This window comes from Epinephelus fuscoguttatus, linkage group LG8 (genome assembly GCF_011397635.1).
Source record: "Epinephelus fuscoguttatus linkage group LG8, E.fuscoguttatus.final_Chr_v1".
Classification (NCBI taxonomy): Eukaryota; Metazoa; Chordata; class Actinopteri; order Perciformes; family Serranidae; genus Epinephelus; species Epinephelus fuscoguttatus.
Window position 1 is genome coordinate 8,612,550 of NC_064759.1, and position 23,895 is coordinate 8,636,444.

The 23,895-nt window shown below is 41.6% G+C and overlaps 2 protein-coding genes across 2 annotated transcripts in view; one reads left to right on the top strand and one right to left on the bottom strand.

Moving 5' to 3' along the window:
- LOC125892546 (cysteine-rich venom protein) overlaps positions 1-23,895 on the bottom strand; it is a 201,552-nt gene that overhangs the window by 92,065 nt on the left and 85,592 nt on the right. The gene's annotated exons all lie outside the window — the stretch shown is intronic.
- LOC125892545 (raftlin-like) overlaps positions 1-23,895 on the top strand; it is a 172,282-nt gene that overhangs the window by 68,835 nt on the left and 79,552 nt on the right. The window contains exon 3 of the mRNA XM_049582531.1: positions 8,449-8,626. Within this exon, the coding sequence (XP_049438488.1) occupies positions 8,449-8,626 (178 nt within the window). The remainder of the gene's footprint in view (positions 1-8,448; positions 8,627-23,895) is intronic.

Below are 23,895 nucleotides of genomic sequence, written 5' to 3' on the forward strand. Positions count from 1 at the left end.
TTTTTTTTTTTTAAACAAAAGACATTTAAAGGAAAAGTAGGGAACCTGTGCAGTCCAACATTATCAACTGTTACTATAACCGAGGTTCATAAGGTGCTTTTACATTGAGCACAAACACTTTTTATTCACAAAATTTGACTGTAATTGTTTGCCACAAGCTGCCATATGTAACAGCAATATACACATGGATGGTACACAGTATGTGCAGAGTGGAAGCAGCAACCTAAAGGACTGAAAAATGAAGCCAACACGAAGTGCCAAAAGCCGCAGTTCCTCTAATGGCCAGTGGAGGCTGGCTCCAAAAGTGAGTCAATCCTCACAGACCCCCATGTTAAAACTTTAACTTTAAAAATTTCCCTGTTCATCACAGCTGTACGGGGGTGGGATTCTTATATAACTCCCGTTTCAATTTTATTAAGGCTTAAAGTTGCACATTATCAAGGGCGTGGCCGCTTTGAGTGACAGGCTGTCTGCAGGTAGTGTCCTCAGCTTCTCAGTCTGATCCACCCTTGCTCAATATGTTCACTTCTGGCTCCAAAATCCAAAACAGCAACGGCCATAATGCCATATTCAAGGTTTCAGAATGGGAAAACATAAACCAATGGGTCACGTCACGGTAGCTACCTCCATTATACAATATATGGCGGAGTGTAGGTATATTGTTCTTTCTAACAAATGCTCTCATTTTCTTCTTATCTCTGTATTTTCATGACTTTGAGTCATAAAATGTCATATTAGTCCAAATTTCTCACTCAAGCGCAAACATTTTTCAACCATGCCACCTCCAATATTTGCTTTGCAGTCAGTCTGAACACACTTAAACAGCATTCGACAAGAAAAAAAACCTACTGTGAATAAAACAATGGACCTATTGCAGCAAAATCCTCTTAAGTTATGCTCGCATGTATCCTTTCTTTTCTTTTAAAAGAAAAAAAGTCACTTAACATTCTTAACTCTCCATATCTGCTCTTACCCAGTTGTTCTTAATGATGAATCCCACTTGATCATGCGTAACCTAACAGCATATGTAACACCCCCCTACACACTCTATAAGGGCAGGTGTTGTGCCGTGTGCAAAGACTTTGGGCATATGGCCAAGAATTGGAGAGATGCCACCAAAACAGGCTGCAAGAAGGAGAACTTCTGCAGTGGTAAAATCAACATTCATTTTTCATAACTGCTTGTCCTGTTAGGGGTCGGGGGGGGGGGGCGGCTGGAGCCTACTGCTGCTGACATTGGGCGAGAGGCGGGGTAATTAACGTAGCATGTCTGCATGTCTTTGGACTGTCGGAGGAAGATCCCACCTTGGGATCCAAACCCCCCACCCTGGGTTCGAACCAGGAACCCTCTTGCTGGGAGGCGACAATGCTTTATTTATTTGTAAATAAACTAGTCACTAAAGTCATCAAATACTTGTAATGGAGTAAAAATAACAGTATTTCCCTCTGAAGTGGAGCAGAAGTAGAATGTAGCATTAAATCAAATATTTAAGCAAAGTAGGGAGGCACAATAACATCTGCACGTCATCCGTATCAGCCGATATCTGCTTTAAAATTAACTATCAGCAGAGATGCGGGACTCGAGTCACATGACTTGACTCGAGTCAGACTTGTGTCGCAAATATGATGACTTGAGACTTGCTTGACTAACGTTGATAAAAGACTCGACTTGACCTTGACTTTGTATTAATGACTTGAGACTTGACTTTGACTTGAGACAGATGACTCGAAAGAACTTGGCTTTAATTCAGTATTAAAGGCATGCTAAGCACCGTTGGGCGTCACTTCTGTTTACGTTCAAAAATGTTATCAAACACAATCAGACGTTGCGCTAGACTTTTTTGTCGCCGGTCATTTTGACTGACAGGGTCGTAAAAATCCGGTCATAATCTATTTTTACCGGTCATTTTAATTTTCGTTTTTAAATGATAATAAAGATATTCAAAGACATTTAGTTTTCATTCGTTTGTTTTTAATAAATCCAACAAGCATGTTTAAAATGACCTGTTGAAGTGAAAAAACGAGTACTGACGGGAACAGACGAGCGGAGCTAATGTTTAACAGGCGCGGAGAGCGCAGGAGAAATGCGCTGCCTATGTGGACAGTCAAGCGCCTGCGAGTACACTCGCAGGACTTCTGCAGCACTAACGCATCTGGTGTGTCCAGGCCATTATGTTAACAACGCTACATGAAGCAGATGAATGACTTTTTCTCTGCAGTGTGAAAACGGCAGCCACTTAAACCACTGACTGTGCACTCCGCCGCCAAGTGGGCAGGGGTGATAATTGTAACCGGTCAAATGACTGACGGCCTTCAGATTTTCCGGTCATTGTTGTAAAAAAACAGTCAATGACCGAGAATATCCAGTTAACACGGACCCTGAACACAATGGAGCTAGCTTTCGCTGGTCTCGTGCTGGCTGGTTGGTGTAGCCTGGACCCAAATGTTTTTGTTGCCATTTGAGGAGCCAGGGCTGCCTACAGAGACCGGACTTTTTCACACCATATTCAGAGGACATGTAGCTAGTGGATCATGAGGAGATGTTTGCTGTCACTTGACTTGTGACTTGCTTGACCTGAGCAATGACTCGACTTGACTCGCTTGACTTATAGCAGGGACTTGACTTGCTTGATTCACCACAACTAACTTGGGACTTGCTTGAGACTTGAAGGTAAAGACTTGAGACTTGCTTGTGACTTGCACATTTGTGATTTTCCCCCATGTCTGACTATCAGAATCAGCCAACATGCTTTTTCTTAATTTGCACAGTGAATGAATATTACATACATTGAAAAGCATTATATTTCCTGTCTCCATCTGCTGGTGGGCCGTCAAGATAAGAGTATGCATGCATAATATGATGTTAATTCCACTACAGAAGAGACTTGATGATTATTAAACTTAGGTGGGGAAAAGAAATGGACGTGTTGATCAGTATCAGTTATCGGACAAATGAGATGGGATATCGGCAAAAAAATACAATATCATGCATCCCTTAAAGTGAAAGTACCTCACATTGTGTAAAATGTCCTCAAATATAGAAATAATGTTCCTCAATTACTGTAAAACTTCAGTTAAAAGCCTGGTCCCAATTAAACGCCCAGTCCCTTTTACTAGCCCAGTGTGGCTACACATTTTGAAAATTAAGGCCTGTCTAAATTACACGCTCAGTCTGGCTGCCAAGCAGTTCATTTTTAGAAGTTCTTTGGAGGTATAAAACTGGATTGTTGACTACACACTTGAGCTAAAATTAGTTGGCTGTTTACATCACACATACAAATGTTTCATCTTTTGTCAACATGGAGATGCTACACATCTCCATATCTCTGTTCATTTCATTTTACTGAAACGATGAGCACCAGAGAAGACTGTAATTCATTCAGATTTACTGGCATTAAGAAAACATAAGTGCTGACTCCCTTCCTCTGAAGCTGTCATAAAGTCAGAATATGTGTCCATTCCTCAATTACCCGTAAAGTTATTCATGTTCCTTTAGTCCGTAAGGGTCTACCAATCAAAAGACGCGGTGCGCCGGGTGCCGTGATGCAAGTGTTGTTATATGACACATAATTGATATGTTAGTAATATTCATACTGGTTTCAATAAAAAAATATATATTTCCCATCTTTGCTGAGCAACAGTTTTGCGTGAAAGGAATTAAAGGCCCGTCCCATATAGACGCCAGTTCCTTATGTAAGCTTGTTGAGTTTAGTGATTTAAGCAAATGGTAGCCGGGGCTACGAATTGAATTTTTAAGACTGAGAGAGAACATTGTTGAATCCTGGATCTCAGTAGGGACTAACAAAATTAAATCAAATCTTAGATATAAACAAAAATAAGAGAAATTTGTTTGTGTAACACTTCCTGCATGAGGCCAATTATGGACTCAACCTGAGTCAGTGAGCATGAAATATTTTCTGTCTTATGTTGGTTTCCTGTCGTCTCGGCTTGTAAGTAATGTGCATATAATTATGCATCGAAAACAACAAATTCAAATTATATTTTGTCACATCCACAATCATACCAACATATGTGATAAAACGCTTTGATGGCTTCTTCGATAAATAATGTATGAAATGCCACTGTGAATGTAAAGACATGCAGAACAGCAGAGAGTGGGAGAGCATGTATGATAATTACATATTACATATGTGCAGAACGACAGGTCCACGTTTAACTATCACAGCAACACAGGAGCTTGTTTGCACCAGCCAAATGTAATAAATGACACAGACGTTATGCAGAGCTGTGTTACACACATTAACAAGACTCTAACATCAGCACTGGGTGTGTGTGAGAGCGTGCTGTTTGGTGTCAGGAGTTTAAATGTGGGATGACTGCCTGACCTGAATTTGGCCCCGTTGCCCTCGTGTTTGCACCGTGGGAAATACAACCGTACTGATTGTTTGTATGGTGTGAACACAAACCTTTTTAAATAACTCAGAATTTATTTATACGGTGCAGTGATATTAAAGTTTCACAGATTTCGGAGGCATATCCAGAGTCAGAATACTGAGTAATGTGTACCCAAAGACACCTCATCCTGGCCTATTCTGCTATTATCTGAAAGTCTTGTTAGCATCTCTGACTCTACCTGAGACCAAACACACAAAGAAGCAGCTGGCATCGTCTCCCCAGTCTGCTCCACCCACACTGGCCCCCTCTCTGACCTGGCATTGAACTTCTGTACCTTGACTTTTCCCATGGATCTGAACGTTTCGTTCTGTATAGTCTCATTGACTCTAATTAACCATAGCCGCATTTCCCACGTCTTGTGACAGCTCGTACAGACAACCAGACCTCCGCTCACTCCCCTCCCTCCTCTCCTCTCCCTGGTCTCTCGTTTTGCATCCAGCTCTTTGTGTTGGCGCTCTCCCACGCGCCCCAGCTGTTTGGCCTGCAGTAAATGTCGCCTTGTACAGCACGCTGCTGGGATCCCAGCCGTCATGCATCTGGGGCCAAGCGCCGTCGCGATCGTGGTCTCTCTAACTTTCCCTCTCTTCCTCTCTGTTTTGACCTCCCTTCCTCTATCTTTCCTGTCCATCCTCCTCTCCTTCCCGCTATCAAGCTCTCCATTTTCTAATCTAATTGCACCCGTTCCTGAACCTGAACCACTCTGCCTTCCCGCACTCATTACCATACATCCTGATTGGCTGATGTTGCCTGACAGAAGCTGCATGTGGCTTGTTGTAACACAGCTGGTTGCTCCCTGAAACAGGCCGTCACCAGCGGCTGTCTGCTGCGGGTTTTCATCCCTTAGGGAGGTGTGAGGAGGCGGCCGGGAGAAAATAATGCTGAGAAAGAGCTCGTCCCTAACTTTCTTTTTTTTTTTTTAACAGCTGGCCACTCGCTGATTGCACCTCATTAATGTCAGGCCCCTGTCCGCTGTTCTTAGACAGTTAAGTTGAGCTGAGAGGGAGTCAAAGTAAGTGTCAGAATATAGAGAGCTGCCGTGATACAGAGCCTAAGCAATCAGCTCTGATTGGATTTTGAGCCACTCTTATTAACTCCCAGATTGAGAGGATGGAGCGAAAAGCGTGATGCTAATTGCCAAAACAAACCGGGAATGACTCTAAAATCAGTGTTGGTATCTGAATTGCAAATCTTCACGTGGTGTTTGTTTTTTTGTTGTTTTTTGTTTCTTTTCTTGTAAAGCAGCTTTTCTTCTCTTCATCTCTGTCGTGCAGTTGGGTATTATTGAAAAAGCATGTGTAGAGTCAGAGTCTATCTATACCGGAACTTTTCTACAATGATAAAGACCTCACACATAATTTAAATGGAGGAAATCAAAAAGAGGCTAACTGCTATGAAAAAGGACTGTCATTTACATAATTAGTGTGACAGAAATAGTCTAGATACTAAGAACTGCAGGGGAACATCTTCCCCGCATGCTTTCCTTTCATCAGTTTGCTTTAGAGTCACCTGAAACTGTATGCACTGGATATTTCTTGCTGGGCCGCATGAAGACTGAACAACTAAATCGGTGCTAAATGGTTCTCACTAATGTTTTTTTTATACACTGTAAATGTCACATTTCTGGTGCAACAGGGAAGAAAAATAAATTAAGATGCTGGCAGAAGAGAATTAAAGAGCCTTCACAAGAGGCTATGGTGGAGAAAAACAAGAAGGCAGGAGATTGGCCAGTACATTGTACATATATAAAAGAAAATATATAAAAAAAGTAGGACCTGCAGGCTATCTTTCTTGATAAAATGTAATCTCAGTCTTCTACATAATGAGTTGAGGTTAAAGCACATACAGTATTATTCCTGTAGCTCTTGAATCTTGTTTGTTTGTTTTTTATCTATGTGATTTGTGTAAACATATTTGCTTTTGGGATGAATTGTAAATTATCTTTTGAAAATGTTTTTGAAGAATGCGACAGAAAAAACATTAAAAAGAAAAGTGAAATCACTGATAATTTGTCACGTGACCCCATGTATATCAAGCACACCTGTAAGCGCTCATGTGAATTTGTTGAGCGAACCTGAAGAAGCCACCGGCGAAATGTGTTGTTCGCTCTCAATAACATCACAGTGATTCAGTTTATGATTTTATCTGAGACTGACCAGCACCTGATTCTTGAGGCTGGCTGTGCAGAGGGAGTTCTGTTTACATATATAAATATGTTGGAAGAAGGGATAGGTGTGAGGCAAAATGGGGGCAGGTGTGCAGAGAGGAGCAGGATCAGGTGATTGGCAAATGACGGGAAAGTCTGAGGGCATCAGGTGGACAAGTGGGGAATGACAAAGTCTGGAAAGGGGTGGCAAGCAGACAGGGCAACAGACATCATGCCAGTAAATGTCCATTTAAATACTTAATTTGCTGGTTGAAAGTGATTCATACTGCAGGAAGTTCAACTTTAAATGAAACTGTCTTTTTCCTGAAAACCTTTTTTTCCATTACAGCAAATGTGAGTGCTTTGCAGATACAGAATGCAAGAGACTGTTAACTTTCTCCAAAATGTTCAACACACAGCCGTTTGCCCTCATACCCCTTTTCTACCAAATAAGCTCTGGCACCTAAACTGGTTGCATTCAGGATTCTTGGTACCTTGGTGTTATTTAACGGTGCTTTCAGACCTAGAGTTGTCTTGCTTTGGTCTGAATCAGGGGCTAATGTTATTTTAAAGTTGTATAGTTGCCTAGAGTTGGTTCGTGTTCTCACGGCAGCATTTACAAACGGACCAGATCAAATCAATAACTTTTAACTTGTGCAATAACCCCATTCACCCTGACTGTATATATTTTGTTTGTGTAAATAATCTTGTTCAGTTTACAATATATATATATATATGTATATATATATATTTATTTAAGTTTATGTTTGTTAATAATTCCTGTTTATTTAACTCTATATTTGTTAATACTAATGTTTAAATTTCTTATATTTTCACGTATCTTTCCTCTCTTGCAAGGAGCAACTGTAACATAAACAATTTCCCCTCGGGGATCAATAAAGTATTTCTGATTCTGATTCTGATTCTGATTCTGAATGCCTTGTGTGAGAAAGCTGCTCTTGATTGGCCATGTGGGGAAAAATCCAGGAAGTAAAGCAAACATTGAAGAAGAGTACACTTGCAAGATAAATGTGACACTTTCTAATGTCACAATGGAGGGACAACTACGCAGGTTGATTTTAGCGCTGCTCATCGTGGACTATATTGCTGTCATTGTTCATTTTAGTCAAACCATACAGTTTGAAAACGAGGCGCGGCTCCAACTAGAAAACAATGTTTTGATGCATTGGATGTGCTGAATGTGCATATTAAGGCAGTACAGGAGGAGGTGCACATTAATAATCCTCCAGGACTGTAACAAGCTCATGTTTAACCCAAACAATGTGTCATGTGACTGCAGTTGGTTCACATCCAGGTCCGAACACGTTCTCACCACAAATGAACCGCACCAGAGTTTGTTTGTAACCAGACCGACACCACCTCTTCAAGAAGGTCTCAGTTCGGTTGTTTTGGTGCACACTTGAGTGTGATTGCCGTGTTCACACCTGCCCAAATGAACCGCACTTAGGGGGCAAACCAACATGAGTTCAATTGAACCAAACCAAACAGGGCAGGTGTGAAAGCACCCTAAGGAACCAGCCCACGTTTTAGGCTGAACCATTGTAATCAAGGATGTGTCATCAATGGAGGGTGTTGCACAACATGTTATTTGTATCAAAATGGTGGATCACATTGATTTCCTGCAAGCTTTTGGTCTATTATTACAGATAACAGAAGAAGATGTGAAGGTTGTAGAATATGACATGCCCACTGAGTCATTATGGTTCACACTATAAGTCAAGAAAAACCTGCTGTTTCTTGGTTCCAGCTGAAAGCCAGTTTTTCAGGTTGTAGAAATGCTCCGTCGAAATAAATCCCTCAAAGCTTTCGTCTTTTTATAAACAGTTTGTTTTTGTCTCACACATTCTTTCCTTCTCTTGTGTCCCTCAGGTGGGACGTCCACGCTGCGTCTCTCATCAGTGCGGGAGCTGCCCGGCCAGCTGCAGGAGCTCTACCAGCAAGGCTTTGTTCTGGCATCTGTTCACCCGTTCATCCACCCCTGTGGTCCAGAGTCCAACAGCCCGCAGCACCAGCTCTACCGGGCCATACTGGTCCGACTCTGTGACGGGTAAGAGACACATCTGAGTGATTTTTGACCATCAAAGTCCCAGTGAAACGGGAGTTAGAGCGTCTCTAGCTCTAGCTTCTGTACTGTGAGGTATTTCCCAATAAAAGGGTATATTTGATTGGTGTACAGTTCCAACGGTGATTTAAACCAAATCCTTCACATTTGATTGGACTGCTTGCCCCACCCAAAATATATAGTTTAATAATTAAATTAATATCATAAACATGCGGGTGACTAGTCGACTAATGGCCTACATGACGACTACTGGTCGACCAAGAAAATTCTTAGTCAGGGGCAGTCCTAGAGGTTGGATGGTACTAGCTTACATAAGCACACGTGATATTTTGTTTTACAGGATGAAAGCTTGATTGAATTTTGATGTAAAAATAACAAGAAATTGATTTTTTTTCCAGCATGCATTATCATATATCTGCATTAAATGCCTGGGGTTGTGATCTAAAAGGGTAAAAAAAGGCATTTTTCATTTCATCTCTACTTTGAATGTGTAATTATCTGACACAGGATTGAGGTCAAAGGGTCAAAACATTAGTGTCCATCCAGTCTAAGCTAATGCAAACTCCCATGGAAACATCCACCTACAGTTTCTGTAAGCAATTTAGCCATTAAACGTCTGCAGTGAAATAATGTATGTAAGAGTATTATTAGTATGGAATTTCCATTACGCTGTCTGCAGGAAGATCAAGGCCATATACAGTATATTTGTGTGTACTGGTAGTTAAAGCTAACTGTTTTTGTCTTTTACAGAAAAATACTCGAAATTATTATTTATTTTTTTTAGAAAACTAAAAGTGAAATGTAATAAATGAATACAAGCATTACTTTTCCAAGTCCACAAATTAACACACAGATGTCCTTTTGCAATAATAAGCGCCAGTGTCATCGGTGGGGGATGAAGTTGGGATGATTCAAGGGAAAGGGGCCCGATTAGAATAAATGTATTTCATACAACAAAGGCGGGGGGACTGGCCCTGAGGAAATCATCTTTCAGGGGCCTCAGCCTTCTTAGCTGCACCCCTGAGGATAAGACCTCTGTTATCACAAAATAATGCAGCCATTATAGTCACTTAAGAAAATATGTTGCGAGTGCTAATGCACCTTAATTGACGTCATTATGCAGAAAAACACTTGATGGGATCCAGATTTGCTTTATCTTCATGTGTTAAGTGGAACAAAAATGGCATGCTGGCTAGTTATGATTTATGTAATGGTTATTCATGTTTATAACTACTGTTTTATGCTTTAGAAATTATTTTTTTTATCTCAGTATTGTGGGATACATGCGAGCAGAGATGTCCATAATGGCTACCACCTGTTAAAAAAACAGTTGAGGTTCATGTTCTATTTCTTATCAGTCATGCAACCTTTCGGTGCTGCTTCAGTATCTACGCCAGAGCATCACAACATCTGTTTGTGTCTCAGCAAGCTGTCATGTGGGCAGCTGTATTTGGACCTGAGTCAGCAATAATCTCAATCCTCCATCTCCAGCCCTTTCAATGCCCCAGCCAAAAAAACGGCTGCATGGCCCAAAGTCACCGCCGCCCCCTACATCTGCCCTGCAGCTCTATGCCCAAGCCCCTCTGTCCTGGGAAATATGGGGGTGGGCGCATGTTACGGTCAGGGCAGGACGCCAGGGAGCAGCTCCAAGGGTGGTTGAAGGGCATGTAAGGGGGGTTTGGATGGAGGAGGGTGGAGGTGGCTTTTTGCCTGGTCAGAATCCTAAAAAAAAAGACTTTCTCTAGACTTCAGCATAAAAAAGGCTGTAGCTTTTGGGAAATTCATCCTCAGTTGTGAGTGGGTCTGACAGCCCCAGGGGTCATGAAACCTGATCAGCTTATTCAGGACCATGTACTGTAAAGTCAGTTCAAGTGAAAACATGACAATCAAAAAGACTGAAGCTGTGAGGGGAAGTTTTTTTCTTGTATTTTTCTCCCTGGCAGCAGTGACATGCAGACAGGCGGAGTCCAGCAGCTGAAGCCCCAGTGGCTGCTCTGTCTGGCTCTGAAGTCCAGCAAACATCCAGGCCTGTTTACCAAAACACTGTTTCCTGGCTGCAGGGCATGGATGTGTGTGAGGGTGTGTGTCTGCTGTGTGAGTGTGTCTTGCCCCTTTCTGAAGAGGTTAGAGATCCACCACTTAAACCTTCTTCTTTGGAGGGTTTTAGGAGCTTTAGATATGAACTTTAGTTGCGTTTACATTTGTCTTTGTGCACATATTGCATCAGCCAACTTGCTAAAAGAAAACGTTTGCCGGATGTTTCTGCAAACCACACATACGACGCATGTGTATGTTATATATGTGTCAATGTTTCTAAAGGGATGTAGTGTATGAGCTGACTTTATCATCACTAGGTGGAGGGGATGATGGATGGTGTGGCATCTAGGTGAGGTGCCTGACAAGCTGCAGACCACTGTTTGAGTCAAACAAACAAGAAAACAAGTTGTTTTTAGCAAGAATTTCACCACATCCTCCAGCGACTTTTTAGCCCCCTAATACAGTTGTTTTATACTGAGACTTATCTGTGTTTCCAGCCAGGACAGCGCCACAAAAACGGTAGGTTTTTTTACCTAGACATCACTGGATTTCTTGCCAGGATTATGCCATATGAAGTGTTTTGTTTTCTTGTATTCGTAGACATCACTGCATTTCCATCTGAGACAGTGCCATGAAAAGCAATTGTTTTCTACCTAGACATTGCTGTTTCCAGCTGGGGTACTGCCATAGGGCCACAAAAAGCATTTGTGTTTTTTTACCTAGATAGCACAAGGCTTCTTGCCGGGATAGTGCCATGACAATGGTTTTTGCTTTTTTTATTTACCTACACATCGCTGCGTTTCAGACAGTGCCACAAAGAGCAGTTGTTTTTTGCTGAGACATCGCAACATTTTCTGCTGGGAAAGTGCCATGAACAGCTGTTGCTTTTAACATATACATTACTGCCTTTCCAGCCAAAAGAACCAGGAAAACTTTTTTTTTTTTTCCCCAAACAAAGACATCGCTGTGTTTCCTGCTGAGATATTACCAGAAATTTTCCTGGAACATCGCGGCATGTTCTGCTGTCACTGTGCCACAAAAAGCAGCTGTTTTTTTACACAGACATTACTGCATTTCCTGCAGGGATAGTGCCACGAAAAGTGGTTGTTTTCTTTACCTGGACATTGCTACATTTCCAGCCAGGATAGTGCCAGAGTGCCACAAAAAACATTTGTTTTTTACTGAGACATCGCTGTGTTTCCTGTTGGGATATTGCCACAAAAAGGGGTGGTTCTTTTTACCTAGACATCACTGGGCTTCTTGCAAGAATAGTGCCATGAAAAGAATTTTTTTTTTTTTTACTTTGCTAGACATTGCTACATTTCCAGCCAAGATAGTGCCACGACAAAGCTGTTGTTTTTAACATAAACATCACTGTATTTCCAGCTGGGATAGTGCAGCAACAAGCGGTTGTCTTTTTTACTTACACATTGCTGCATATTCTGCTGGGATATTGCCACAAAAAGGGGTTATTCTTTACTGAGACATTGCTTTGTTTCCAGCTGAGATAGTTCTATGAAAAGCAGTTATTTTAACCTCGACATCGCTGTGTTTGCAGCTGGGATACTGCTACAAAAAGCAGTTGGTTTTTCCTGACACATCTCTGTATTTCCTGCGAGAATCGCGCCACAAAAAGTGGTCGTTTTTTACTGAAACGTGTTTCTGGATGGGATACTGCCACAAAGAGCAGCTGTTTTCACAGAGACGTCACTGCATTTCCGGCGTGGATTGTGCCACCAGAAGTGGGCACTTTAAGCCAAAACATGATATTTTTTATGTGCCAAAACCTAACTACATGTTAACCACAGCGTTGTAGAAACATAATGTTTTAATGTGTATGCTACATAATAACATTTAAATGTAAGATATCTGTGGTTTGCAGGAACGTACAATGCCAACATTTATTCTGAGCATCGGGCTGAGTGTGTAGCTTTATGTGAATATGTGACATTGTTCAGGATAAATCTTCTTACTGTCTGCTGTTCCCGAGCAGAATCCACCACACATTTCTCACGGCTTAAAACACTTTTCTGAACACTGACAAACCATTTCTGTAATTTCTTCACTGCTGCGCATAAACACACCGCTGCTGCCCTAATCTACATTGACATTTCAGTCATTTAGCTAACGCTCTCACCCACAGCGACAGTACAATAACTGCAGAAAACCAATACCCGATATTACAAGCAACCAAGAGTAAGGAGTGTAATAATCAGAGCTGCTGTGACCTGACAGTTCTGCTGCAACCACAGACTGATCACGTAAGAAAAATGAAACACAGGACATAAAATAAAAACTAAAGAGAGGCTCACTGTGCGAAGCTTTTGTTGTTGTTTTCAGAAAAATTAATGAATAGAGGATCAGGGATGCGAATCAGGAGGGAGACAGAGGATGACCGGGGGGAATTTGGTGAAAAGATGAATTTAAGATTAAATAAGAAGAAACTTGGTTGATTCTCATGGGAGAGCTAAGTTGTAAAAGGAAATATGAGGATTCAATGAAGAAGAAGAAAACTATAATACCAAGTAAGCAATAAACAGAAACACAAGATAAGAGCAGTAAAAATAATACAATCAAAAAGGAATACATTAAAAGGGAAGCAATTAATTGCTTTGTGCAAGTGTATGCTGACGATAATTTAAATTCTTAAGTGTGGTGTGAGCGTTCAGAAATTGTGTCCCGAGGAAAAACTGTTTTCATGTCAGTTAGTGCCAACTGTCTAACACGCCTCCCTATTTCCCCTCATCCCTGCTGGTGTTTGTTGGAGATATCAGGGAGAAAACATTTGTTGCTTTTCTTGTTGTACAGTACGAGCAGTAACCTCCACAGTGAGAGATAATTCATCACAGCAAACGTGACAACTTCATTTGGGTTTGTCAAATTTTCTGTTTTATCATTATTTACTGTAATTTTGCGAGAGTTGTGCGGCGCAGAGTGTTAGGATACGCCTCGCTTACTGTCAATCACCTGACAGCTGCAGGGAGAAACGGAAGTCTCTGACAGGACAAAAAACCTTTTCAAAAACTTGCTGTTGCCGTGGTACAGTCCTCACATCCAGGTCTTCTTATCTGAGGCATCTTTATTCATCACGACTGTTCATTTCAAGATGAAGTTTTTAATTAAAAAGGTACATATTCAAAGAGTGTCACTAAGCAGTCATGTTTCCATTACATCAAGACCTTAAACCTTAATAAGAAAAAAGACTTCTTGTCAGTTAATTACAAAATGTACTGAAGTTTACTGTGATTACAAAAATGCTTGACTGTTTTCTGATCTGTCACTTCTATGGCTGAAGTCTGGTTAAGTTTAGGCAACTAAAATTGCTTAGTTTAGGTTAGGGGAAGGGCAATCATGGTTCAAGAAACAGATTGGTTGTTGGAGGGAGATTGGTCCAAAGTCAAACACTTACACCTGTATTCAAAACTCTTCCTCATTAAAATTGGGGGGAAAATGCGGCACAAGAATTATTTGAACAAGACTATGTCAAAACCTTGTGTATGGCTTGACCATATATGAAACTCCAGGGGGCTTTTATTTTTAAAATGTGGCTTTTAATTTGAAACCGGAAGTCAGAGCGTTCACTCATTGTGTGTTCCAATACCAACACTACCATACTATATAGTATGCCAGAAAAATATTTAGTATGTCCCAGTACATAGTGTGTCAAATGCAGTATACCAAACATACCAGGATGCTCTACTACATCTGATCTGATTTTGCAGTGTGTAAGCCAGCACGCTTTTCTGGCTTTTCTGACCCACAATCCTCTGCACAGTGGACGATACGTCACATCAACTGAGCCGCAAACAGAAGTAGCAATGACGAAGATAGCGCATACAAGTAACTGACGGCCAGTTGAACAGTAATAACAGGAATATTGATGTTTAAGTGAACAAAATAATCATAAATATTACAAACAACAAAAGGACATAACTATAGACATAATGACAGTGCTGCAGATGTAATTTCACTGTCGCAAATATATGTTTGAATCTACAATCTGTACAGTTGTAACTTTAAAGTTAAACTACACACATTACAAAGTAACAACAGTGGATCTCTCTGGGTTGATCTACGTCTCTGGCAGGCCCCTGAATCGCATCGAATTGAAATTGTAAATCTGCAAATATTGTAAAGCTGTCCAAAGAATTGATATAATGTCGTATCGTGATGAAACTGGTGATTTACACCCCTAAAATTGACCCAGATTTACGGCTATAAACGAACAACTCCTCCAACCCATACAACCACATAAGTCGTTTGTTCCTATCTTAGAAACTGATCGACAAGCGCCACAACTGGGGTCATACCAAAACGTCAGAATAGGTCATATATGACCGTTAATGGTCGCAGTTTTAAAGATATGGTTAATGTTGTGAAACTGTCTCAGCTGCACCAAAACTATGAGTTGGGATAAAATGAATACGTTTGTTACTAATGTAATGTAATGTGAAATATGAAACTTGACTTTGGGTTTGACGCAGGACACAATGAGCAGTCTCCTGTGTTTAATGACCCATCCATCCACCCTGACCTGCCCCCTACACAGACTCTTTGTGAGTGAGAGCTATGAGCTCATTATGACTTCAGCCTGTCTATTTATTATATTTGCTTTTTTTCTGCTGTATACTTATTATATTGCTCTGTGTTTTCTACTGAGCCTCACTTATTATATGCTTTGTGTTTTTGTTTTTGCATTATCCTCTGTCTGCTATAATGATGCAAATTTCCCTGCTGTGGAACTAATAAAGGATTATCTTATCTTTATAATACATCACCTGACTTCCTCCTTCGCTCCCGCCATAATTACCAGGCTTCTACAGGTCACGGCCTAACAATAACATAAATATGGTTCGTAATAAGCTGCTTGTACAAACGAGCTACGTGGTCGTATTCTGGAGGAGGACAGTCTAATTTAAACCGCTAAATGTTTCATCAGCTCAGAATTAGTGGCACATGCAACTGACATTTAAGCTCAGTGATTGGATGCTTCCTTGTGAAACACTCCCTGGGAGTTGCTGGTACCTTTGACTTTTTATCAAAGACCCAAATATTTTCTAACTCATTAGTTCATCTTTTGTACTGATGTTTCAACCAGCAGAGTTTCAAGCCTGTCTAAGCCTTGACGGTGGCTGCCAGTCACATACTGATGTCTCTGCAGAAAATGAACATGACTTTTACTTTTGCAAACCTGAATGCCTGAAATATCTCATATCACCTATTTTGTATATGCTAATAAAAACAGGCAACTATAAGGGATAATGTGGGGTGAAAACGTGGCAGTCAGCCATGTTTTAGAAGGTCATATAGTTAAAATGCACGGCACCTTATCTGCCCTGCCTTTCTGCAGATTGTGGCCATTAGTAATCACCTCCCATGCTGTTGTGTAAAACACCTCAGGTTTACTTTCAGCATGCCCAGACATTTGCACAAACAGTCCAGCAGCTCCTCGCTGCTGCAAAACTGGACAACAGAAATATTGATTCTGTATGAAAAGGCTACAGCTGAATGGACTGCATCTCCGATTCCTTTTTTTTTTTTTTTTAAAAAAGAAGGCATGCTTGCCTTGCTCTAGAGAAAAAGACACCATGAGGGGGGGAGAGTGGAAGAAAAGAAAATCACGGCTGGAGTGTGAGGAAGTAAGGAGAGGAAGACAGAAGGAGGCTGAATGGGATAAAAAAAAAGGGACGACAGAGAGAGATATTGAGTGAAAAGGGCAGAGGAGTCTACCATCCTTTGATGGCCTCGGCCGAAAGCAGGGCCCAGGCTTTATCTCCAGCGTCTGTCACCGTGGAGACAGCTGCTCACATCAGCACCAGCCCAGGGGAATCCAAATCTCCACCAGGGGAAAATGAAGGAAGAGAAATAAGAGAAACCACAAAAAAGCAGAGCATCTCTTCTTCAGTTCCCTTTCGCTGTCAGACCCAGAAATCAAAAGAAGAAGAAGACAGGGAGGGGGGGAAGGGACGGGAGGAGGAGGGTGAATACAGTGAATGGCATTGAAAGCATGACAGCAAGCAGCCATTCATCCGTCGCTCCAAAAATGAACAGCTTTGTGCGACTGCACTGAAAACAAAGCAAAAGTCAAGGTAGAGGAGCTGACTGGTGAGCAGCAGCTCTATAGGCATCTTTATTTAGCATGCGTGCTATGTCTGAGGACACAATCACAGTCAAGTCTCTACAGTATTAGCCCGAGTGTGAAAGGCTCAGCCAACAAGGTACTTTACATGGAGGGGGTGACGCTGCAGGAATCCAGTGCACAGTCAGGAAGTACACAGAGGTTGTGTACATACAGCGGCGTGTCATCTGTAAATGTTAAGACACTGTCACCTGACTGACATGTCTGGTTAAGTGGGTTATAACTTTAGAAACCTCAGACAGCAATTTGTCACCGGCAGCGGCCACCCCCCTGTTACAACCTGCTGCACGGAAGAAGGAGACGAAAAAAAAAAACCTGCAATGCAGACAGAATGGATTGGACCGTTTGAAAATTTAAAATGTCAACTGTCAAATTTCCCAGTGTTCAATTTGATTGCGATGGAATAGGGTTACAGTTCAGCAGGCAATGTCTGATGGGATATATTCATCATTATTGGGTAATTGCAAGGAGCTCCCGCGTGCTCAGGCAGAGAAAAAAGAGGGACTGAAAGAGAGAGATGGGCTGAAAAGGGAGGAGAAGGGTGGAGAGCGTGTGAGAGGGAGATGGAAGAAGAGGAAAATAAAGAGGTACGGACTAAAAAACCATTAGAGGGGGATTCGTTCCGGTGAAATTATTCATAAATGTGTGAAAATGTGACATTAGGAGAGGTATGCTCTATTATTAAAGCTCCACAGCGACAGAGTGCTAAACATGGGTTCTGTTGCCCCCTGACTGTGTCGTCATAGCAATAGATGGGCGGTGGGTGATGGAGGTGGGTGAGAGGTTTGACACAGCTCTGCTCCTGATGCACAAGGAACAGGAGTGAATTCACATTTTTCACTCATATTCGCTGACTATGATGTGAAAATGGTTTTATTCAGCCTTGAATTTCTTTCTGTAGCATGAGAAAAAGCTTTTATTGTGCCATTCAGCTCCTCTCAGGCAATTTCCAGAAATGGGTAACATTAAAGTAATAATTTAAAACGTTTTACTGAATGCATACTTTGTAACTCTCTGGCAAAGATTGCTTTAAACAACATATAACCTGATTCAAGTTCTTATTTCAGCTACATCTCTCCTATGAAATATAGTCCTGGGTACAAAGAAGTGATGCACTTATGATTGTGACAGCGGTGGGAGTTCACAAAAAAAAGGGGGGGGAATGGGAAGTTATCAGAGCTGCTTTGAAGTTGTTGAAGTCCCCGTAAAATCACAGCTCTTCAAATGCAAAATGCAAGTCCATTTTAAGTTATTCAGCTTTCGTAATTCTGACCATTTAAATGACGCATTTGAATATTTACCTTTCAAAGCTAGGTGATAAACATTAGTATCATATCGTCATACAACATTCTGTATATCTTCCAAACAAGTGCCCCTACTGGTTTGGTTAGGTTTAGGAAAAGAATCATGGTTGGGCTTCGTCACATTACAACGTGAAGTAAAGTTTATCAACGTCAGACTTAACAGGGATAACACATCAAGACAGACAAGCATTTAAATTCACATTCACACCTACAGCCAATTTAGAGTCACCAATTAACTCAACCTGCACGTCTCTGGACTGGAGAGAACACCACCAACTCCATCCCGAGGTTTGAATCCCCCACCGGATTCAAACCAGGAACCCTCTTGCTGTGAGGCAACAATGCTAACCACTGCACCACCTTGCCGCTATAAAGTGATGTACATAACTTAAAATAACTCAACGCTGACCGACGTTTCACACAAACGTTTCAACACGTTTCTGTCCTATGAGGGAGGACCATGGATGTATAAAGACGACTGGATACACCCTGTTCTTTCCTATGAAAGTTGCTCAGTGGCGCATGGAGCCAAAAAGTTAAATTACAGTGTATAAAATTAGCTGGTTGATCGGCACGGTTTGAGAGACTTAGAGACTTAAAGACTTCTACCGGCTTAGACAGCTACTTCCAGGTTCGCTAACTTGAATGGGGATAAAATGATTCAATCCTGCGGCTCTTCAAGACTTCTGAAATGCTATTGGACTGAATTGATCAAATCCTGATTGTGAAACAAGGCCATTTTTGTGAGGGTTGTAATGCTCAAAAAATGTATCCACTAATTTACAGAAATTTCTTTCACAATGTAAACCTATGGGAAAAGTCTTTTTGGGCCACAGGCCATCACGAGATGGATGTAATAACACTGTTTGGCCACTATGAAAATTGGCATTGGTGTACACGGCTCTGTAGTAGACAAGTATGCCTTTTTGTATTCTACTCTGGTTGGTCACATTCAGCTTCACAAACGTGCCAAAAACAGGGTTAGTATACAGTAGAAAGCAGCATGGAGGCCTGTGAAAATGTTGCAGTGGTTACTTTTTTTATATCAGTTATTTGTTAAGTTTCTCTTTGAAGCTGGGCGGCGACTAATTTGGAACGAGTGCTGCTTGGACAGAGACAAATGGACTTTGTGACGGCATGTTCATGCTGCAAAAGAAACAAAGATTTGCATGTCCACACAAGTGTCATGTTTCCATCACTGCCAATCAGAGTTACAGCCAATAATACCCGTGACTACTGCAGAGTCATTTGTCGTGGGGATGAATGCCAATTGTGAGCTTTGCCCCTAAAAGAAAAAAGCCAGATGTTAGTGGGTGTAATGTTTCGACTGCTGTTGATTGGAGCTAATAAGAGCTGGATCCAATGAATACCAGTGACTACTGCTTTGTCCTGAGAATGAATGCCGATTGTAAGATTTGCCACCAAAGAAATAGCCAGATGCCATTAGGTGTTATGTTTTCATCTCTGCTGATGGGAGCGAGCTTTAATGAATACCAGTGACTACTGCGGGGTCATTTCTCCTGGGAATAAATGCTGATTGTAACCTTTCCCGCTAAAGAAAAAAGCCAGATATTAGAGGGTGTTAGTGGGGTTTTTGTCCAGTGGTAAAGGGGCTTTAGTCTTGTTTATTGTTCTGGGATTCCAACAAGTCCAAACTTGAGAATGTTTTACTTTCAGATCCTCTGAAAGTCAAGTCGTTATTATTGTGGCTGAGGTCTCACTCTGAAGTATCAAATCTGCATCCTTCAGTATGAGTGGTAATAGTCACTATGGCTGAGCAGACAAGCTCCATTAACAGAGACAACAAAGAAATGAGCACTTTAAGCTCCAGTTCTCTCTTTCAAGTTTAAACAAAGAAAGACCGAACTCAGTGTAGACATTTTTTACAGTTTGACTTCCACTGAAAAACAATAATATGTCAACACAGTCCCTTTCCACACCCCAGTGAACACCGCGTAATTGGAAACCACACATTTACAAATGATGTAGCCACTACACTGCTAAAACAAATCCCAAAGCAAGCCATTAACAGGTAATTCGCAATTAGTTACCATGTGAACGTTCAGCTCCATAGGGAGTGATTAGTCCAACACAAGATGTTCTGTGACGAAACAAAGCATGTGACCCATCTGCGGGGCAGACGAGAAAGACGGAAGGGGGGTTAGCAGGTGTATTCACCCAGGAGGGAGCTCCAGGTAGGTGGGCGAGCAGGCAGGCAAGCAGGCATTTGACACCCGTCTAACCACACGAGACCTCAGAGGTTGACAGCCGGTGCTGCACGCTGCATGAAAAGTCACCGCTTCACACAGAGAAGATGGACTGCAGGTGATGCAGCTGCTATTTTTAACCCGAGGCCTCCCTCCAGGACCGAGTGCACTGTTTCAATTGTTGTTCTCACACACACAGACACACACACACACACACACACACACACACACACACACACACACACCCCTCTCTCTCTATCTGATGCATCTGCCTGCAGAAGTCTCCTTCCATTCAGGGCTTTATTCCAAAATGAGTTATTCACAGCTTAAAAAGAAGTGACACCTCTGTGCAAAACATTTGATAGCACAAAATGAAATCAAATTCTTGTGCTTAAGTGACAGTTCCCGGTAAAAAAAAATCTCTTGTAAGGACTGAATCATTTCTATTTTATTGATGATGAACCGCAGTATTAATTCATCTCCGGAATGAATTTATATCGCTGTGAAAAAGGGCTTTTCATTTCATTCTCTGAAGCTGCTTTTTAACTTGCAGCACACAGGAGCACCGGCAGACCTCTCAGTGCAGTGTTACCAAAACATGCTGTATAAGGTCTGTAGTGTAAGTGCAGTGATTTAGGATGTAATAAAGGCATTTAACTACACTCCATGCACCGTACTGGCTGTCTGCATCTCTGTCTGTCTCTGTTCCTGAAGATGTGCCTGGAGCACCAAGCTGGTTGGTTCTGATCTATGCCGCAACGAACAGGATGCATCCACCTTTTTCTGACAGTGCCATCAGGCTTCTGCCATCGCGCCTTTGAATGTTATGACGCTGCGGAAAAACGAGAAGCGGCGCTCAGCTCGTCGTAATGAATGTTTCACAGAGCGTGTGAAGTTTGTTCTTAACGAGTCAGTCGGCCCACTTTCTGCTCCGCTGTGTGCTGCGACAGCGATCTGCGCATAGCGACGGGTGTCAGTGACAGCAGAGTAGATGTGTGGTGTCCATGGGTTTTTTTTGTTGTTGTTGTTTTGGATTGATGACATAAGCGAGGGCCATTGGTTAGGCTGTGAAGTCTAACAGAAAGACTAAGGCCGGGGTTTAAAGCGATAATGCAGTGATGTTTAAACTGTGTGATTCTGATTCATGTGGGGGGAAATGCAGGAATGCTTTCACTCTAACAGGCCTATAAAGATTCAGGTTAGCAACATTTATTCAGAAAGTAAATTGACATGTAAACTGAAATGTGGGCATGTGTTTGACATGGCAGAGGAGAAAAGCAGGTGAAGCTCATCCAGCAAACACTTGAGGAGAATCAGGGGAGGCTTATTTTGCTCTTGAGGCTTGTGTCTTTTGTGTGTAAAAACTCTGGCAGCAAAATTTCAAGGGGCACTCCTCCAACCATTTGTGTCAAAGTGAATTTACCAGTCAGTACCAGTAGTGTTACACCACCTATCTTGGGCTTAGAGACTAAAAGTAAAGCTAGGGTAGGCAGAAACCTGGAAAATCAGAAAACAACAGAATTTGAAAATACATCATCCTCCTGTAGCTTTTGATGATTACGATATTAATTCAATTATTAAATTATATATTTTGGGCGGGGCAACACAATGGTTTGAGTTGAAGGTGTGAGAAAGAATAGTATCAGTAACAGTGTTAACACTGTGCTACATTACAGAGAAATACAAAACTGTACTAATGAACCTTCATTAATATAGGCCTCAGCATTGCCAGGTGGGAAATGTAGGATTATCATACCAGAGACTCAAAATTATCGTATTTTGAGGGAAATTATCGTACATCCGTCATAACCAAAATAACAATCCTACAGATGCGCTATAGGCAATTACACAACAGTTAGTTTTGACCGAGTAATTTGATTGGACGAGAGGCATTCTGTGAGTGCTGATATAGAGTACAACATCACTGGGACATGTAACAGTAAAATCACTCCAATTACAGGTGTTATAAATATAAATACAACCGTTAATTAACCAACTGTCACACTTGTTGATGCAAACTGACACTATAGTGTTACACCAAGAAGATGGATATTTTCCCCAAAATTACAAGTGAATTAAATTATGAGTGGTCGTCAGGAGAAGACAAGGAAAAGGAAAGCCAGGACTCTTCTGTGCAGACCTCCAGGTGTGTTTGTGTAACAACAGCCGAGCTCGACAAACTGGAGAGCAGCAAAAATGAAGCGAACACGGTCAGGAATTATCAATGATCATCTGATGAGGTGCTGATGAGGATGAGGGAGAGTGGAAGCTGAATCTGGCCGTGCCAACATCCAGGTTTGCCAACGTTTCATCAGCCGAACTGGACGAAGTTACACAGCTGCAGATCAATGTAAATACAAAGTAGCTTGTGAGTTCCTGGCGTGTGTGCTGCGTTGCCTGGCATTGGACTGGGGGAAATGTTTGTTTTCGCAGAGCTACATAACATACTTAAATCATTTATTTCAACACCATTTGTTAACATTTCCTTACTCAGCATTGCTGTTTAAGCTGTTTTTGAACTGTTGTATAAAAGCAATATCACACGAGAGGGAGTGATGTTGTAATGTATAATGTCACGGCTGTAATTGTCTTCCACACAAGGCCGCAGGCCGAATTACAGCCATGACGATATACATCACAACATCACTCCCTCTCGTGTGATATTGCTTAAATATAGTCACTCTAGTGTTTTCCATTTTCCATGTTACTTGCTTCTGTTCTTCTTCTTCTTCTTCTGTTTTGAATCTCATTGTCGCTCGACTTCCTGATGGGTCCTAGCGCCTCGTGGGGCGGGTACAGCTGACCATTCAGCCAATCGTTCTCATTGTTCAGAGACAAACGTCACCCGTATCGCATGCTAAGCAAAGTGCAATTGGCTGGAAACATCTCACATGGGAACAGATGCCTTCAGGGCTCACAAAAAAACTCCAGCATACTGATTACAACCACACATACATGAAATGGTCAAATTATCGTACATTTGGCCTTTTTTGGGATTATTGATTGTACATCGTACAGAGGGCCAAATTATCGTACAAATACGATAATTATCGTACACCTGGCAATGCTGATAGGCCTATATTTTATCTACAAGTGCACGTCACACACTGAGCGAGCCGCCTGTTAATGACGCTGTGGGCTAATGGGCATGTAGCTACTTCCATGTTTCAGATGATACGTCATGTTTGTAGTCAACCAATGAAGATGGGTTTACATATCACCTTGGGTTCGTCCTTCACCTTCTCAAAATGATCCCACACTTTGGATTTCCTGCCCGACATGTTATTAACTAGCCTGTGGAATAATTGCAGGTACCAGCCCTGGAAATTAACCTGACTCCTGTCTGACTGCTGAGTGTGGCCACTTCCTGTGTCTGTCCTTTCACATTAAATTTCCACATGGTCCACTAATATAGGTTTTAATTTATTTTGACAAGGCACAGCTCCTAATAGAGTTTCACGTTTGTTTGTTTGTTGGGGGCAGCCATTTTTATTTGCTCTATTGCTAGGACTTAAATGAGAAGACTTTCATGTCTGTGTGCTAAGTATGAAAAGCTACAACAGCTGG